This window comes from Strigops habroptila, chromosome 8 (assembly GCF_004027225.2).
Source record: "Strigops habroptila isolate Jane chromosome 8, bStrHab1.2.pri, whole genome shotgun sequence".
Lineage (NCBI taxonomy): Eukaryota > Metazoa > Chordata > Aves > Psittaciformes > Psittacidae > Strigops > Strigops habroptila.
This window is the reverse complement of record NC_044284.2, coordinates 199164-217878: the sequence shown is the minus strand read 5'-3', so window position 1 is coordinate 217878 and position 18715 is coordinate 199164. Positions and strand designations below refer to the sequence as shown.

The 18715-nt window shown below is 38.2% G+C and overlaps 1 protein-coding gene across 1 annotated transcript in view; it reads right to left on the bottom strand.

Moving 5' to 3' along the window:
* Nucleotides 1-18715, bottom strand: part of COL11A1 (collagen type XI alpha 1 chain) — a 161365-nt gene that overhangs the window by 125205 nt on the left and 17445 nt on the right. Inside the window, exons 3-4 of the mRNA XM_030494785.1 lie at nt 11853-12066; nt 9226-9388 (exon numbers count right to left, since the gene is read on the bottom strand). Coding sequence (XP_030350645.1) covers nt 9226-9388; nt 11853-12066 — 377 coding nt within the window. The remainder of the gene's footprint in view (nt 1-9225; nt 9389-11852; nt 12067-18715) is intronic.

Here is an 18715-nt window from a genome sequence, read left to right as displayed (position 1 = left end):
AGCTTGTAAGTGAAACAGATCAATCTGGAGTCTTAATATTTAGTTTAAATCATAAATACTTTATTGAAATAGACACTAAGTTGTGTCAAAGCTAACACGACTCACAAAGTCAGTGCACAGTTGAATAATTCATCACAATATGGAATAAAAATAGTTAAGGTCTCTGAATGTTTTAATTCCTGTCTATTTTGGGAATGCACTCATAATTAAAATCAGAGGCTTCTGAATCAGCCTCGCGGTTGTATGAAATAAAAGCTGCGTGAGAATCATAAAATATCTTGCCCACCAGTTATGCCTAGCATGAAAACATGGTACGGAAGGATTACTTCAGTACTGTTGTCCTAAAACATACTCTACAAAATAAGATGCTCTTTGCTCCAAGACTATTAGAAGTTGATTAGATCTGAGGAAACATTTGCTGCTTTGTGGCATGCCACAGCACATGTGGAGAACCAGGCTACAGAGCTACAAGAATATGCTCAAATCAGTCGAACACACGCCTACTGCAACAGCTGCACAGACATTCACTCCCAACTAACTGTTCTATAGGAAGGAAGAGCCCAGCTAAGAATGAGAATTCTGCAGGGAATTGAAAATTCCTCTGTGAATCTCACAGACATTCCACATTTCTTATTCTAGAATAACATATCTAGTGTCATTCTAGAATAAGAAAGTTTATGTGTACATACAGTTCCAGGATGTGTTGAAAAACCCCTCCCAAAATAGTAATGCCCAAGGTGGAGTATCTGCACTGAAAATGTAGCCTCTTGATATGAAAACATTTTGCAACGCTGAAAAAATAGAGCCTTGACTAACAAACAAAGGAAATGGAGACCCAATCTGCAGGAAAGCAATTGAGTACCAAGTTCTCTTTCCAATTGATGTAATAATTCTCTTCCTCTTGATGTAATAATTGCTTTAGCTAGGCTCATGGTAGTAATCACTTTATTTGATTCCATGGTTTTAGAGCCTTTCTTACATTCCACAGCAGAAATAAGAATAAGGAAAATCCCTGCTTAGATACAGTGCCAGGTTTTCTCAGTGATCTAAACCACTGAATGCCTGAAAAGTAAGGAATGAATTATTTTATCGTTATATTTGATTATTTTATCAGCAATAAATGTTAATGGATGCTTCTTAATTGTGACTTCATAAAATGTCTCCCTTATTGAAACATTCTCTTTTCCTTTTAACTATGTAATTTTACTAATGCTTTCAAAATATGGTGTACTAGAGAACTACAATCATATAGTAGCCCATTTACAGTCTATTTATCAGCTAAAAGTTTCTCTTATTGATAAAAGACATCTCTACTATCACCTGCCAGCATTGTTAAAAAGGCAAAAGTATGAATTCTTACAAGACTGTAATGGCAGTATATGAAGGACTGAGTGATGAAATTAATGCTTTTTTCCAGTATTTGCCCCTCTACTCTGCTCTCGTGACACCCCACTTGGAGCACTGTGTCCTCAATGTAAGAAGGACATGGAGCTGCTGGAACAGGTCCAGAGGAGCCCACAGGGATGATAAGGGGCTGGAGCACCTGCCGTATGAAGACAGGCTGAGAACATTGGGGCTGTTCAGCCTGGAGAAGAGAAGCTGCGTGGAGACCTCAGAGCAGCTTCCAGTGTCTGAAGGGGGCTACAAGTATGCCAGAGAGGGACTCTGCATCAGCGACTGTAGCGATAGGACAGGGGGTGATGGGTTCAAACTAAAACAGGGGAAGTTTAGGTTAGATATAAGGAAGAAGTTCTTTATAGGTGGTGAGGCACGGGAATGGGTTGCCCAAAGAAGTTGTGTATGCTCCATCCCTGGCAGTGTTCAAGGTCAGGCTGGACAGAGCCTTGGGCAACATGGTCTAGTGCGAGGTGTCCCTGCCCACAGCATGGGGTTGGAACTAGATGATCTTAAGGTCCTTTCCAACCCAAACCATTCCATGATTCTGTTTAAAATTTTATGGTTTAGTTTCCTAATTCTACAAGAACACCCAAACAGTTCATTTGTAGCAACATCTTGGGCATATCTCTTTCACAAGAATCTTAATAAAACACTAACCCTGCCAGGTGAAAGTGACCTTTGTCCAGGGAATGGCAGGTAAGCATTACTGGAGAAGCTCTGCAGGACACTCTCCACAGAAGCAAACATCAGAAATCATTCAAAACATGAAAAAAAAAAAAAAAAAAAAAAAAATAATGTCTAAGAATATGTGATCTTGGTAGTTGCTACAACTAGGATGCTACAGAACAATGTGACTGGACCAGAGCTGAGAACTCAAGCTGTAATTTCCTACTGTAAAGTAGTGAGATTTCCTGGGATGATTTCATTAAGAGAAAGTTTATTGCTCTTTTTTCAGCTTGACCAAAAAAAAAAAGTGAAAAATAATGCAGCAATTACTTAAATGTCTAATTTATATATTAGAGGTTCAGAAAGACTTTCCACAAGTAGAGTGGGAAGGTTAGTATTAGCAAAATATTATCCTTCCGATTCATATTCTGCACAAAATTAGTACCTCTTATGTGCTTATAATAGTAATTAGATTTCAAAGATGACTACCTAAATGGTGATAAAAGCCTAACAAAACTAGTGCTTGGCATTATATCAACTCAGGAGAACATCAAGATCTTCCATTTTCATACAATGGCTAACGCCTAGGAATTACAGAGCAGACTCTTCAGTAATCCAGCAGAAACCCCAACCGGTGTGTATGTATGTGCCAACTTTCTCTAATTTGTTTTGTGACAGTACAACTATAGACTCCAAAGAACAAAAGTCTAGACAGCTTGGATATTATTACTATAGAATTTAGAAAAACCTGCTGCAGAGTTCATTTAATCTTCCTGCAAAGATTTGAGGGATTGAAGAATTCCAGCGGCCTTTAATACAATATTCCATAAACCAGGCCATTGCATAATATAGCTACAGAAAGATACTTAGAGCCTGCCAGACTGAAGGACTGTAAAAGCAATAAATTGTGAAAACACAATTCTGTACAGGTCAAAGTTTCCATAGAAATTAATGTCTTCTTGATTCTTTGAAACCCTATGGTTATAGGAGTATATATTCTGCTTGGTCAAGAAATAGGTTGATATACCCATTATAAATTTTAACCTTGGTTTACAGACCAAAGCCTACTGCAATTCTTCGTTGAGAGATGAGACTTTATTACAATGCCTGGATATACAGCACATGTACGTAACACATACACGCACACACAGACACACGTGTGACCAAGGACATCTTATTTTCTTGGTAAAGGACCTGCAAATCTCTTACATTGTCATTAATCTTTGAAACTTCATTTACAGCTGTTGTTTAAAAATTACACGTATTACACAGAGTATTAAATGAGGTGATCACAAATCCTGTCTGCAAAGTTTTCTGGAGCTGATGTTAACAGGCAGCATTTTTTGAGTCCAGGTTGTTAATTTTAAATGTAAATACAAACAATTTATTGAAAAGACTATTCTTTCGTTTCTTGGGAATATTGCTTGAAAATTAACTTGAACTCCAATGAATTACCAGAGAGTTGCTTTTTCTTCCCCCTCCCTGCTCCCAAAAATAAGGAAGGGAAACAAGGAAAATAGAATTATTTACTTTGGTTCATCAAGCATAAGTTTAGAAATACTGTAAGAAAACATTACTTTTTAGTCTGACTGACACTAAACATTCAGTGGGTCACTAGCAATTACTAACGGTGACATGTAACGGGAATCATTTTGGCTATGTCTACATTGGTTAGTGGTGCAGCTCAACAACACAGTATGAAACAGAGGATACTGATGGCACATCATTCATGCTACCTGTCTTTGGGGGAGTTTTACTCTGGGCTAGCTTCAGTATTCTACCTTTACCGTGCAGCAACTCTGGTGAGGCAGTGAAAGCTCTACCCATTCTGCTCCTGCTACCTTCTTCAGGGAGTATGCACACAGATGGACAGCCTTTCTGCACCTGCACACTGGCATTTTCCATGTTTACAGATATGTTGAGGGTTGGTTATTCACCAGAATGGACTTCTAGACTAAATCAAAGTACTATCACTCTATCTTCAGCTGCTCACTCAGGCTATTTAAAGGAATGCCATGTTGGATGGAAGTATAGAAATTCTTTTTTCATGAAAACGGGTTGATATCTATAACTGAAATCTAAACCCTTTATTAACAAGGATTACTGCAAGGATTTGATCTCATAAACTGTGTGCAGTTAAAGCTTTCATTGGCTTTAAACGAGTCTTATATACATCAGGTTTTTTTTTGTTACACTCATTTACAGCACAGTGCCTAAAAAAATTGTCTTATTGGTCTGACATGGGGAGTTTTGAAAGAAAAAGGCCTCTATAAGGAAATACCTGCATGAAGACTCTGTTAGTTATTAACTTATTATAAAATACTTATTATAAAAAGCTGTTGTATTGCTCACACCAATAGTACTAAATGAAGAGTGACAAATCCTTAAAGCTGGCAAAGAATAAAAAGATCCCTGCTATTTACCAAACATTTAAGCCACAAACATATTTCAATTGATACAATCCAAAATTCTTTTACTAGGTACCATGTACCAACATCTGCAGCATCTGACTAATTTTTTTCCCTTTTTTTCTTTTTGTATGCTGTTTTAAGGAATTTTCTTCTTCACAACAAGCACTTACAAACAAGCCCTTCTCGCACAATGTATTTGAAAACACAGAAGAGCTTAATTTAAAATGAGACATGTAAAAGTTTGAGATATACTGTGTCAGTCTTTCATAAACAAGCATTTACAAATTAGTCCCACTGATATCAATAGATTCACTTCAGTGAGCAAGCGTTTAGCAGTGTAAATGAAGGTCTCCTAATTTGGCACAATGTCATAAAATCTCAGATGAACAGCAGGCTCAAATTTGAATTTCCTCAGAAGATCTTTCTGAGAGCACTACTAAAAAATGCCTCAGCTTTAGCACCGGTAGGTGAACTTACCAAGAAATATTATGTTTGTTGAACATACAAAAATAACAAAGCAGTCATTTCTCATGCTCTTAGGACACTCAACAGGCTTTTCCTTCTTGCAGTCATGATCTACCTGCTCTCTGGATACCCAGCAAGCTTATTTACTCAGAAATTATTGATCATCAAAGCAATCATATCAAACTGATTAAAATGTATGCATTTAGAATTTCCCAGTGTACTATAACATATTGTTGTGTTAGCAATAGTCAGACAAAGGTGGGAGAACTGCCTAGAAAACAGTAGTTAACATTAGGAACAGAAAAAAAGAAAAGGAATAGCCAAGAATTTAATTTGTATTGTTGTATTACGAAATTAAAATAAGAGTTAGAAACAAATAAGAATATTTGATCCACTGTGATTTAACACTTTTAAAATAAATGCGAAATATTCCTCACACAAGCAGTATTTGTTCTGAGGTTTCTAAATGATTTTTCTATATGAATATATCAGAGCAATATGACTGAAGAAGTAATTCTTTTTTCCAAAGATACAATGAAGTTGTCAGGAGGTCAGAATAATGTCACGTTAATAATATCTATTTCTGACTCATGTGTGTATGCAGGAATTCATAGATGTTTAGATATACTCTCTAAAGGAACAGGAACATATGACGTATCTAATTGTTTACAGCACTGATTCTGACAGTCCTAAATTCTGCTTTCAACAGGAGTAAATTACCTTAATGATGCAACTGGTTTTTGTGCAGTTATGTTAATGCTGTATTAATGAGTTCAGCACCAGAAGAAACCCTGATCAACTAGTAGATCACTGAAGCCTAAGGTTTCATTATGGTTATCTACAGGTTAATTTTTTTCCACATTTTGAATTTCCGTTCAGTTTGAGGAGCCTGGAAAATGCTCCACAGTTCCTGTGATCAAATCACTGGCTTATTATGACTAAACCCATCATATTACCCAAGATAAAACAGCCTAAGTGATGCATGGATACAATATTCATCCTTCCGACACTCTGTACTGTGAATTCCAACAGGTCACTACACACTCAGGTATTTTTACGTGTTTCCTACATGTAAGCTAATAAAGGCAATAAATGTCGTATAGAAATTCTGTCTTTCACAGACAGAATAACCAATTCTACATCTTAAATATTTAAAATTAAACATTTAAATCTTATGTCATGGCTCCATAAGCTCATTTCTGGAATTCCTCGCACATAGAATAAAACACATCGTGCTACCTGTTTCTTTAGTGCCTGTTGCAGTCTCGAGATATAGCAGGGTTCACAACACAGAAATACTACTACCAAGGACAGCCTTGGAACCACCAGACATCACTCTGTACTACCATGAATGAGATAAACAGAACATTTAAGACACAACCAGACGACTCTCAAGCACGAGGCAAATTTCAGGGAACAGCCCCAAACTTTAGAAACTCTAACAGCAGTAACTACACGATGGATAAAATCTTGTTAATGAAAGAAGAAGAATGCTGTTTAGAGAGTAGGAAAATATCAGACAAACTCAAAAAGCACCAGATTATGTTTGGCTTGGCTAGACTTTGAAGGACACTTATCATTAAAATCATATATGGCATGGTACTTTGTGTAAGCTTTGAGGGACACGGTAATTTCAACACGCACATTGCTAGCGAAAGATTCAAATAAGTCAACATAGGTGCAAAGGTACCCATGGTGACTGTGTGGTAAAAGAGAAAGCAGAAACCTATCCTAAAAGAAAAGATTGTAAGCTTCTAATTTAAGAGACTTCAGACTAAATCTAAACCCCCAGCAATTACAACAACATCTTTACAATAATGTAATCGATTTCTCTGAATAAAGCAAGAGAAAAGGGGGGCAATCAGTTAAGTAAGGAAACCTAATCACTGAAGGAATACAGAAATGTATAGTGATGTTACAAATAGTGTAAGTGTTGCTGGGTTTAGTGCATAATGTTAAGATTTAGCCTGTAAATGGACTTCACAGACAGCTGCACAATTTCTTATTTCTTTTCTGAGTCAAAAGCCATCTTTCTTCTTAGGGTGTCTCAGCTGGAACTGAAGCACTGACTTGCCATGTCAATGTAGGAGATTTCAGCAAAAAAAATTTGACAGAGGATCACTAGCTTCTTTTCATATCCTTCTAGATATGACAAAAACCCCCAGAGAAAAGTATTTTTATTTAAGTCATTCTAGCAAATTCTAGCAAAGTTACATTCAGTCTAGAGAAGTTATATCTTCATGTCTGTGTTGACTTCACATAAGTGAATGTAGGGTTATTTTGGGGGTTTCTTCAATGAATCCGGTAATTCTGATTTTTAAGTACCAATTTCCACTTGCTAAGTAAGTCTTAATCCAACCTTACTGACTCTTCCAACTGTTGCTAACCAAATAATAATTGCATTCTATCACACCCCATCCCATCTCTTCTCCTCTATAGGGCTTGAAAGGGCAGAGAGAATGGTATATACAACTGCAAAATGATTGGAGGAATCTATCCCTGAGGAGAAACTGCTAGAACAGGAATTATTTTGCCTTAAATAGTTACTCTTTTTATGACTCAAAGTTTCATCTTTCTTTCTCAGCGGCTAGTAACTTTTGCGACAGAAGAATGACATAGCAGGAAATGTCCAGAACTATCATTTTATTTACTCCTTAGCCTATGCTCCTTCTGTATTCTCATGGGAATGGTCTTAAATGATTCTTTAAAAAAGTTATTTTTTTAGGATTTTCATTATCCACTATACTTATTTTCAAACAGCTCTGTACAATCCTTTCAGCACGTCTGAAACTCCAGACAAAGCTTTTTATTTAACAACTGCACTGACTAAAACAAACCAAATGCTAATGTTTAGTTATTGTGAAGTTCCTTCCATGACAACTTTTAAAATGGTTACAAACTTTGCAAGAACAAGCCAGGGCCTGTTGCCTTAGTTTCTATTAGAACCTAAAATCACGTGTAAAACACCAACAAAATCCCAGTTTATCTACTTTTATTGAGGTTTTTGCTGAATTATTTTTAATTATGCATATGAACACTGCACACATTTTGACAATTTACTGCCAAACATACATATTGTGGGACTTGGTTTCTGACCTATGAAAGAAATACAAGGGAAAATTGAAAGTAATTATCGCATGCAGAGACAAAAATCCTTGTCCCGCCTCAGAAAAGGCATCTATGGAATTCTTCTTCAAATGGAAAATAACGTCCCTCAGATGTGCAAACTGTACTGGGAACCACAGGTAAATTAGGCTGTGAATATCATACACCATACTGGTTGATCCATTTAATCATGCCAGAAATTTCCCCATTCGAAAGGTTCATGTTTCATCATGTTCATGGATATGAAAGATAACAATGACACAGTGTTACATTCAGAATTCATATTTCCTCTCTTGATACCTACACTGCTTCTCAAGGATATTCTCTGCTTAAAGCTAGAATTACAACTCTGGATATTTATGCAGCACAGATGTTCTGTGTATGAAGAAAGCTAACTACTGATCTGTATTTTCTTATTTTTCAGCTTTAACTTAAATTTGACTGTTTTGACTGTTGTGTAACAATATTATAAAAGAAACTCAATATTGTAGATTTAGAGAAGCTGCATTATTAGCCTGTAAAAATAATCGTTGACATAAGGATTCTACCTAGAGAGGCCTCATGATTGGCAGTCACATACTTCCTTAAAGGCATTTTACCCTTCCTATATGTACTTCTTGGCCAGTAAATGATGGAAAGATATATGTCCTTATTGCCAAAGTATGTTCCAGTTACTGGAAAGAGTAGTAAGTAGGATAAACAATATAATGGATTCATATTACACAGCAAACCTTCCAGGTCCTTCTCCCCCTCTCTCAGATACTTTTAACATGCACAAGTATCTGCAAATGTTTAAGAGAGACAGAAGTAAAATGATTCAGTAGCATACTATTTAACTTTCCCAGAATAATTCTCCTAAATATCTCAGGTACCTCAGTATTAGGCAGAAAGAAAAAAAAAAATAAATAATGCAAGCCCCTTCCAGATACAACAATCTAAAGGACAGAAAAATGTGTCATATCTTCCAACAATAGAGACACTTCCCTGGTTTACTTCTATTTCATTCTATCCCAACAGGTTCTATAAATCAAAGCTTCTACATTATACCACCTTCTGCCCTAAGAAAAAAACAACAAAAAAAACAAAACCCCAAAGCCCCCCCCCAAACATTCTGATTTTCATTAAACATTTCACTCAACACAAAATCACTCAACTTCATTTGTTCAGTACAGATTTTTACCTCAAAAACTTCTTCATCCAAAATCCTGGTTCCAAAGACAGTGATGCCATTGGTGTCCACAACTGTTTTGTCACTTCTTTCAAGTGGTTTTGTAGATTTTTTGTTACAGTCAACAATCATTGTAACGCTTTTTTTCTCCACACTAATAGCTACTCGATGCCACCTATTAAAAAAAAAAAAAACCAAACAATTCTATGGTAATTTCTGGTTTTAATAGGTCACTGTATTCTTACTAGGACAGTTTATTGTAGTTCATGCACCAATCAAGCCACAGATAGAATTTTAAATGTCTCCATTTATTTCCTTCTTTCATACATACACACACAAATGAAAACAATGTTTTGTCTATTTAACTTCTGTCACTTAGTACAAAAGAACAGTACAAAAGTTCTGTCCTTAGTACAAAGGAGTTTGATCCATAGCTCATTGTGAATATCCTGTATAAGATGAAGTTCAAGCTGACGTTCTCTGAAACTTTACCCAGAGAACATTAGTAAACCCAAATTAGGAGCAAATGAATTGTTTATATTTTATTAGATTGAGCATCTGACAGCAGATTTGATTTTTATGAATGTGCTTGATTGTCCAAATTACTTGAGGAATTACTTGTGCTAATATATTTAATCCAGCAGTTTAGTCTTTGTTATTTTATATTTTAATATTTGTTCTCTGTGATCGATCACCAAATTATTACCATGTTCTTTTGATTATATGAATGTAAGCCATAGCTATGGACATTTTTCAAAGACATACAACAATTCCAACGCAGATGCTTTTCCAGATACATATACTTACAAATGCTTGCCACTATTCCTGCAACAGTGAATGAAGCGATTCAGAATACTGACAAATGACTTTAAAGACATTTGAGAATAAAGTTTTTTACAGTTTGCCCAACTATGCTATGTCCTTTATGAGAATTTATTATCATGACAAACCACATTAATCTAGTGAGCTTCTCTATGACAACTTAAATATCAAATAGCAAGAGCAGGCCACTCTGTAATCTAGTATGGAGCAAAACATCAAAGAATCTTTGACAGACCAGGGCAAAAAGTGTCAAAGAATATCCTATTAGTGACTGGTAAGAGGAAGGCTGGACTCAAATTATTTCGGTTGGCATTTGTGGCACTAAGATTGTCTACATCAAAGAGACAGCTTAGACCACTGTTTTAAAGAGCTTCTATGTATCAAAAGAAACACCTCGAAGCTAATGGAATTTGACTGCTGAACAGTATCACTGAGCCAGAACTATAATTCCATGTTTTCTCTGGAACACAGTTAAACATTATCATTATAAAAGCAAACTGTCCATGCATCCTCAGGCACATTACTCTCTTTACAGTTTTTAAATATATCTCATTTTGAGATGAAGATTGCTGTCCTAGATCCTTCATAAAATAGCTGAGTCAGATGAAAATTGTCAGTCTATCTTTTTAAAGCATGTAGAAGCTGAAAGCATGAAATCACAGCTCACTGTACGTACGACTGACTCCAGTTGACTTTGAAGTTGTATAGTCTCACTGCAGGAAATTGTACCAAACCAAATTCATGTTGATTTCTTCATTTTTTTATCAGTTTATCAACATTTTGGGTAAAATTCTGAATTCCATGTCAAAGCTTTGTTATTTAGACGAAGTCAACAAAAAAAAAAAAGTCTGCTACTTTGTGTTATCACTGCTTCTGCTACAGAAATGCATCAGGTTTAGGTTTCACAGTATAATTCCATTCTCTGGTAATACAAGGGTTAGAAGACAATTACTTTTTTCTCTCTTTTTCCATTATTGCTTTATGAACATATTTCATTATAGATGAATTTCTGCCCTTCCTTCTCTACTGATATATTTTTCTTTTTTTATTTTGCTTTAATAACATTTCTTTCTGTGCGTCCCTGAAAACTCTGGCTGCTCTTCGTGGACTGCAGCACAATGAGTAAAAAGGCTTTAAAAGAATGAATGTTCACTTACGAGCGCTAGAATGACATTCCCAGAGAATGGCTGCTTGTCTACAAAGGGAAGTTAGGTACAAAGAAATTAACAACTGCATTAATAACACAATAGGTGTTTTGAGATTAATTGCCTTTATGGAGGGCACAGTATAAGTCCTTGCAGCAAAGATTAACTGTCTGTCTTATCCTTCCCTCATTTCCTTATATATAGTCATCTCAAACCATCTTATTTATCTGCTGATTTGGTCCAGGGTAAGAGAAACTCTCTGCGGTCTTGTCTTCACTCTTCCTGTCACCTTTAAATGGACAAGTAAGCCTTTTGAGTGAGACTATTCCTTGAGTCATTTTGAAAACAGTTTCTTTCTATATTGCACAAGAAGAACCTTCATAGATTTAGTTTTGGTAGTTTTATCTTCTATGATCATTTCTTCACTCTTGATTTATAGAAATGGCAAATATAAATGGTGGTGGTTTGGCTTTATTTGGAGCTGTATACACCACCTGAAGCTGGAACTGTAATCTGCTGCAATGGTTCTCTGATTTTGTACCACAGCAGTCCAACTAGCTGGAAACAGCATTAATGATTTATTTAAATATTTAAGATAACTGTTTGTAAAGACCATGATCACCTACACAGTGGTCTGTGGTAGTATTTTTCAACTTAAAATTTTACACTTACTTGCCATCAGCAATGTTGACAGTTCTGAAAAGAGGATAGTCTTCTGGGGCAGGTTTTCCATTTTGGTCTTCAAACAGGAAAACAGGGGATCTACCAACTTCAACACCTACTTGCTGAATTCCTTGCTCATTGTAGACAGATAGAAGGAAGGACTGGATCCCCTTTTTAGGTTTTACTGTCATTAATATTGAAAAATCTTCTGGAAAGTCTTCCCCTGTAACCAAAGTGATACACAGTTACAAATTCAGAAAAAAAAAACCACCATTCTTTAAAGATTTGCATTTTTCTACAAGCACAGAGGATCCCTCATGCAAACTGTTGGGGGTTTTTTAATTCTCAAAAACGAAAAACATTAACATTGAAAAAATACATAACTAGTTTTTTTTAATAGGAGATTTAGGCAAAATCAAACAACATTTCATTTTCATTTATTCCCTAATGCTTTCTCTTTGAAGTAGCGATTATATATCAATTGTTGTTTCAACCTTTACAACTAAACACAATTAAAAGTGGATATATCTTTCTTATAAAGGAAGGACTGAGGTTTGTACTCCATACTGCTTCTGTTGAATCTGGTGGTAAATCTGCATTTCACTTGATGTGAAAGTCTATTAGGCTTAATAACCAATGAAGACTAATTGGTTATTAGAAGACTGAAGATTGGTTATTAGAAGACTGGTTATATGAAGACTGAGATTCTAAAATTCAGAATATGCATTGGATCCATGTGGCTTTGGCTTCAGCTGCAATTTGACATGCAAGAAGTAGAGGGATAAGAATCTAACCATAATGTTGGCAATTAATACAACTGCAATTGTGTGCATGAAGGTCAGTAAAATATTCTTAAACATTCTGATCATATAGTAAGTTTTAATAAAATAATATGCTATATTTTGTAATTAATAAAAGTATGTAAGATTTCAACATCAAAAGCTGATTTAGGAATTACTTCTTCCAATGGAGAAAATTATTTCCGAGACAAGCCTTATGGGAAAATTCTCAGGATTCTAAAGCCTTCCATGAAGACAGGCTATTGATGGCATTAACTCTTAATATACAATGTGAAAAAAAAATGCATAAAATCTTCATTGCTCTTTATATAACATACTACTCTTCTAAAACAGAAAATCCCTAGCCTTACACTTATTATATTGTCTGCTGAAGTGTTGGTTTATGCGCTTTCTACCATCTTTCTTAACTTTTTTGCAAAGGTTGTTGAAACACTGTAGTGATATAGCCCACTTTAGGGCTTGTTTTGACACCCTATTTTGAAGGATCAGAGCTAAATTGGAGAGATATCAATCTGATGAATGCACCACTCGCTAGATAAAGAATTGGCTGGGTGGCCGCACACAGAGTTGTGGTCAACGGCTCAATGTCCAGTTGGAAACCAGTAATGAGAGGTGTCCCTCAGGGGTCAGTGTTGGGACCAATCTTGTTCAACATCTTTGTCAGCGACATGGACAGTGAGATTGAGGTGCCCTCAGCAAGCCTGTGATGACACTAAGCTGTGTGGTTTGGCTGATATTCTGGAGGGACGGATGCCATCCAGAGGGACCCTGACATGCTTAAGAGATGGGCTGATGCCAGCCTCATGAAGTTCAGCCAAGCCAAGTGCAAGGTCCTACACCTGGGTCGTGACAATCCCAGGCACAGCTACAGGTTGGGCAGAGAAGAGGTTCAGAGCAGCCCTGAGGAGAAGGACTTGGGTGTGTTGGTTGATGAGAAACTGAACATGAGCCGTCTACAGTGTGCACTCGCAGCCCAGAAACCACCCGTGTGCTGGGCTGCATCAACAGGAGCGTGAACAGCAGGTCGCAGGAGGTGATCCTGCCCTTCTACTCTGCTCTCATGAGACCTCACTTGGAGTATTGTGTACAGTTCTGGTGTCCTCGACAGAAAAAGGACATGCAGCTGTTGGAACAGGTCCAGAGGTGGCCACAAGGATGATAAGGGCGCTGGAGCACCTCCTGTATGAAGACAGGCTGAGAACATTGGGGCTGTTCAGCCTGGAGAAGAGAAGGCGGCGTGGAGACCTCAGAGCAGCTTCCAGTGTCTGAAGGGGGCCTATAAGGATGCTGGAGAGGGACTCTTCATCAGGGACTGTAGCGATAGCACAAGGGGTGATGGGTTCAAACTCAAATAGGGGAAGTTTAGGTTAGATCTAAGGAAGAAGTTCTTTACCGTGAGGGTGGTAAGGCACTGGAATGGGTTGCCCAAGGAAGCTGTGAATGTTCCAGCCATGGCAGTGTTGAAGGCCAGGCTGGACGGAGCCTTGGGCCACATGGTTTAGTGCGAGGTGTCCCTGCCCATGGCAGGGGTGTTGGAACTCGATGATCTTAAGGTCTTTTCCAACCCTAACTATTCTGTGATTCTATGATTCTAAATAAATGGAAAGAATTTCACTTACTCTGGTGAGCCTTTGGTCAAGCTTTTTAATGACAAAAGCAAAGCTGTTAGTTCACAGGTTAAATTAAACTGTATGTTATACCTTTTATCATCTGAGTAAACAGATGACAGTAAGAGGAAAAGAAAGAGAAAAGATGACTGTCAACAAAGGCCAAAGAAATTAATTGCAAAGCACTGCCTGCACTGTTAAGCTGACAAATATGTTGAAAATGCTTAAGGCAGCTGATACTGTCACGGTTTAAGCCCAGCTGGTAACTCAGAACCACAGAGCTGCTCGCTCACTCGCCACCCTTTTTCCTCCCCCTGCTCCCAGAGGGATGGGCAGGAGAATCAAAAGAATCTAACTCCCATGGGTTGAACATATTCATAGAATCACAGAATGGTTTGGGTTGGAAAGGACCTTAAGATCATCGAGTTCCAACACCCCTGCCATGGGCAGGGACACCTCGCACTAGACGATATCACCCAAGTAACTAAGGTATAATACAAAAGCACTACTGCTACCACCAACAATAATAATGATAAGGGAAATAACACGGGGAGAGGATACAATTGCTCACCACCTGCCGACCAATACCCAGCTCGACCTGAGCAGTGATCTGGGCCTTCTGGGTAACTCCCCCCAGTTTCTATACTGGGCATGACGTGCCATGGTATGGAATACCCCTTTGGCCAGTTTGGGTCAGGTGTCTTGTCTCTGCTTCCTCCCAACTTCCCCTCCTCCCTGGCAGAGCATGAGACTGAGAAAGTCCTTGATCGGAGTAAACATTACTTAGCAACAACTAAAAACATCGGTGTTATCACCATTGTTTCCAGGCTGAAAGTCAAAAACACAGCACTGCACCAGCTACTCAGAAGGAGAAAAATGACTGCTATAGCTGAATGAGGACAGATACTAATTCAGCTACTCTGGGCATGTGCTCTTCAAACATAACATCCTATGGAAAAAAAAAAAACCTGTGAACTTTCCAAGAAAGGTGACCAAAAATGATTCATGTGCCTTAGTTCAGTAGTTTATGTTATCACTGCTATAACAATAGTCTATAACAATAGTATAACAATATTCCCAAAGGTTTTACAATTACACAGTGTAGGTGTAATATAAGTAAATTTCCTTCAAACATGGTTTTGATTTAAAAAGTCAAAAAATGAATGACATTGTAACACGTAAAACTTTATGAATTGCTATGTGTATATATATAGAGAGAGAGAGTTCTTGGACACGTACCTGGAATAGTTATCAAAGTCTTCTCAACTACTTTTAAATTTCTTGTTTATTGGTATGGTTGTATTTAAACAATTACCAAAAATAACAATTGGAGGGAAAATTGCTAGAAAAATCTTTGTATATATATCTGGGTTGTCATTCCTGTCATTCCTATATGCCTTTGCAAAAGCACATAAACACACAAACAAACAGTACAACAAAAAACTAAGCAGTTATTTTTTCAATCATAAAAGGCCTTCTAGTCAGTGAAATCAATGCCCATTATATTCTGGGAAGCTAATAAATATTATTAGATCCACTTTTAAAAGATGGATGTATCGATGCTCCCACCTTTTGGGATTCATAGGTCCCTTTGAGCTACAGTAGCTAAAAGAATACCTATACTTCCTGATGAGTTATAAGAGTTAGATGAAAGCAAGCAAAGGATGCATTACAACTTGTATTGTTTAGCTAAAACGATGTCTCACCACTTGGTCTTGTCTTGGCTATCTTCTGTAGTCCTTCCACTAGTATAGAGCACTAAGAACAAGTGACATGATCACTCAAATATCTTTAATAAACTTGGAAAGAAAATGGTTTCTTGTGGTGGGGAGATTATGCTTGTTCTGCAAGATTCAAAAGGAAGTAACGACCATAATCACCTCAAAAAATTGTTTCTAGGTTCTTTACTGAAGTAGAGGTTAGCATGACATTTTCCTGCATTAAGCAAAGTTTTGTGATGATTTCTTTTTATACCATGTGAGCAGTGCTTTTTGTCTCCTGCACACAAAATTGTTGCAACAGACTAGTAAAATCAAGCAAACTCATTCCAGTCGTAAAGCAGAAACTGAAAGCATTTCAGAAGAGTACCTAAACTAAGGCATTCAAAGGCTATAGAAATTTAGATGCCAGCCAGCAACATGAGGTACTTACTTGTTCTGGCATTCAAGAATCATATGAACAGCTATTGCTGCAGCTGCCAGATCTCCTCTTTATTCTACAATTTGAGTTAACCCAAGCTCCCAGACTTCCAGCTCTAGACTCTCAGGCTTTGATTTAAGCAGAAGGTTCTTGTACTATCCTAAACTTTAAAAAATATCAGTGATTCCAAGGCAGTTTAATCTTATGTCCAGTTGTATTTGAATGCTTATTTTTAAAATTTTTTTGTTGTCCACTTGGCTTCAATGACACCCATTGTAAAACAGAATATAAAGGTGCCAACTTTACTACACTGTGCAATTTGGGCAGTCTTTCAATACCATGGATCATTTTTGCATTTTTTTAAAGAAAGAGCAACCGGTATCCTGCTAACCTTGCTTAGGTAAAGTAGTAATTAATTATACACAGAGTCACACTAACATCAGCAAAACATTGTAGACTAATGTGCCTTTCAGTGAATGATATTTTCAGCTGGACAGCTTTGTTAACTATATGCAACTAAGTTGAAACTGTGTTAAAATAAATGAATTGTGTTAAAAATAGTATAAATATTATATCTGTAGTGAATTTTGCTTCAATGTTCTTCCACGTAAAAGCAAACTGATGAGCTAAGTGAACATGTAAGTTACTCTTGAACTGCTTGTAACTGTTTCCCATGTTGCTCTGGGAACATATTCATAGAATCATAGAATGGCTTGGGTTGGAAAGGACCTTAAGATCATCGAGTTCCAACACCCCTGCCATGGGCAGGGACACCTCACACTAGACCATATCACCCAAGGCTCCATCCAGCCTGGCCTTCAACACTGCCATGGATGGAACATTCACAACTTCCTTGGGCAACCCATTCCAGTGCCTCACCACCCTCACGGTAAAGAACTTCTTCCTTAGATCTAACCTGAACCTCCCATTTCAGTTTGAACCCATCACCCCTTGTCTAATTGCTACAGTCCCTGATGAAGAGTCCCTCTCCAGCATCCTTATAGGCCCCCTTCAGACACTGGAAGCTGCTCTGAGGTCTCCACGCCGCCTTCTCTTCTCCAGACTGAACAGCCCCAATGTTCTCAGCCTGTCTTCATACAGGAGGTGCTCCAGCGCCCTTATCGTCCTTGTGGCCACCTCTGGACCTGTTCCAACAGCTGCATGTCCTTTTTATGTCGAGGACACCAGAACTGTACACAATACTCCAAGTGAGGTCTCATTAGAGCAGAGTAGAAGGGCAGGATCACCTCCTTCGACCTGCTGTTCACGCTCCTGTTGATGCAGCCCAGCACACGGGTGGTTTCTGGGCTGCGAGTGCACACTGCAGACGGCTCATGTTCAGTTTCTCATCAACCAACACACCCAAGTCCTTCTCCTCAGGGCTGCTCTGAACCTCTTCTCTGCCCAACCTGTAGCTGTGCCTGGGATTGTCATGACCCAGGTGTAGGACCTTGCACTTGGCTTGGCTGAACTTCATGAAGCTGGCATCGGACCACCTCTCAAGCATGTCAAGGTCCCTCTGGATGGCATCCGTCCCTCCAGAATATCAACCGAACCACACAGCTTAGTGTCATCACAGGCTTGCTGAGGGCACCTCAATCTCACTGTCCACGTCGCTGACAAAGATGTTGAACAAGATCAGCCCCAACACCGACCCCTGAGGCACGCCCCCTCATTACCAGTCTCCAATTGGACATTAAGCCGTTGACAACTTTTTGCATGTGGCCAGCCAGCCAATTCTTTATCCACCGAGTTGTCCATCCATCAAATTGATGTTCCTCCAGTTTAGAGACAAGGACGTCATGCTGGACAGTGCTGAATGCTTTGCGTAAGTCCAGGTAGATGACGTCAACTGCTTTGCCCCTACGCATCAGTTCTGTAGCCTGATCATAGAAGGCCATCAGATTGGTCAGGCATGATGCGCCTTTAGTGAAGCCATGTTGGCTGTCACCAGTCACCTCGTTGTTTCCAGAAGAATCTGCTCCAAGATTTTGCCAGGCACAGAGGTGAGACTGACTGGTCTGTAGTTCTCTGGGTCTTCTATATTCCCCTTCTTGAAAATGTGGGTTATATTTCCCTTTTCCCAGTCATCGGGAACTTCACCTGACTGCCATAATTTTTCAAACATGATGGACAGTGGCTTAGCAACTTCATTTGCTGGCTCCTTCAGGACCCGCAGATAGATTTCATCAGGTCCCATGTACTTGAGCATGTTCAATTTGAGGTTCCTAAGATGATCTTGAACCTGATCCTCTCCTACAGTGGGCCTAAGGTCTTCATTCTCACAGTCCCTGCATCTGTCTTCCAAGACTTGAGCAGCATGGTC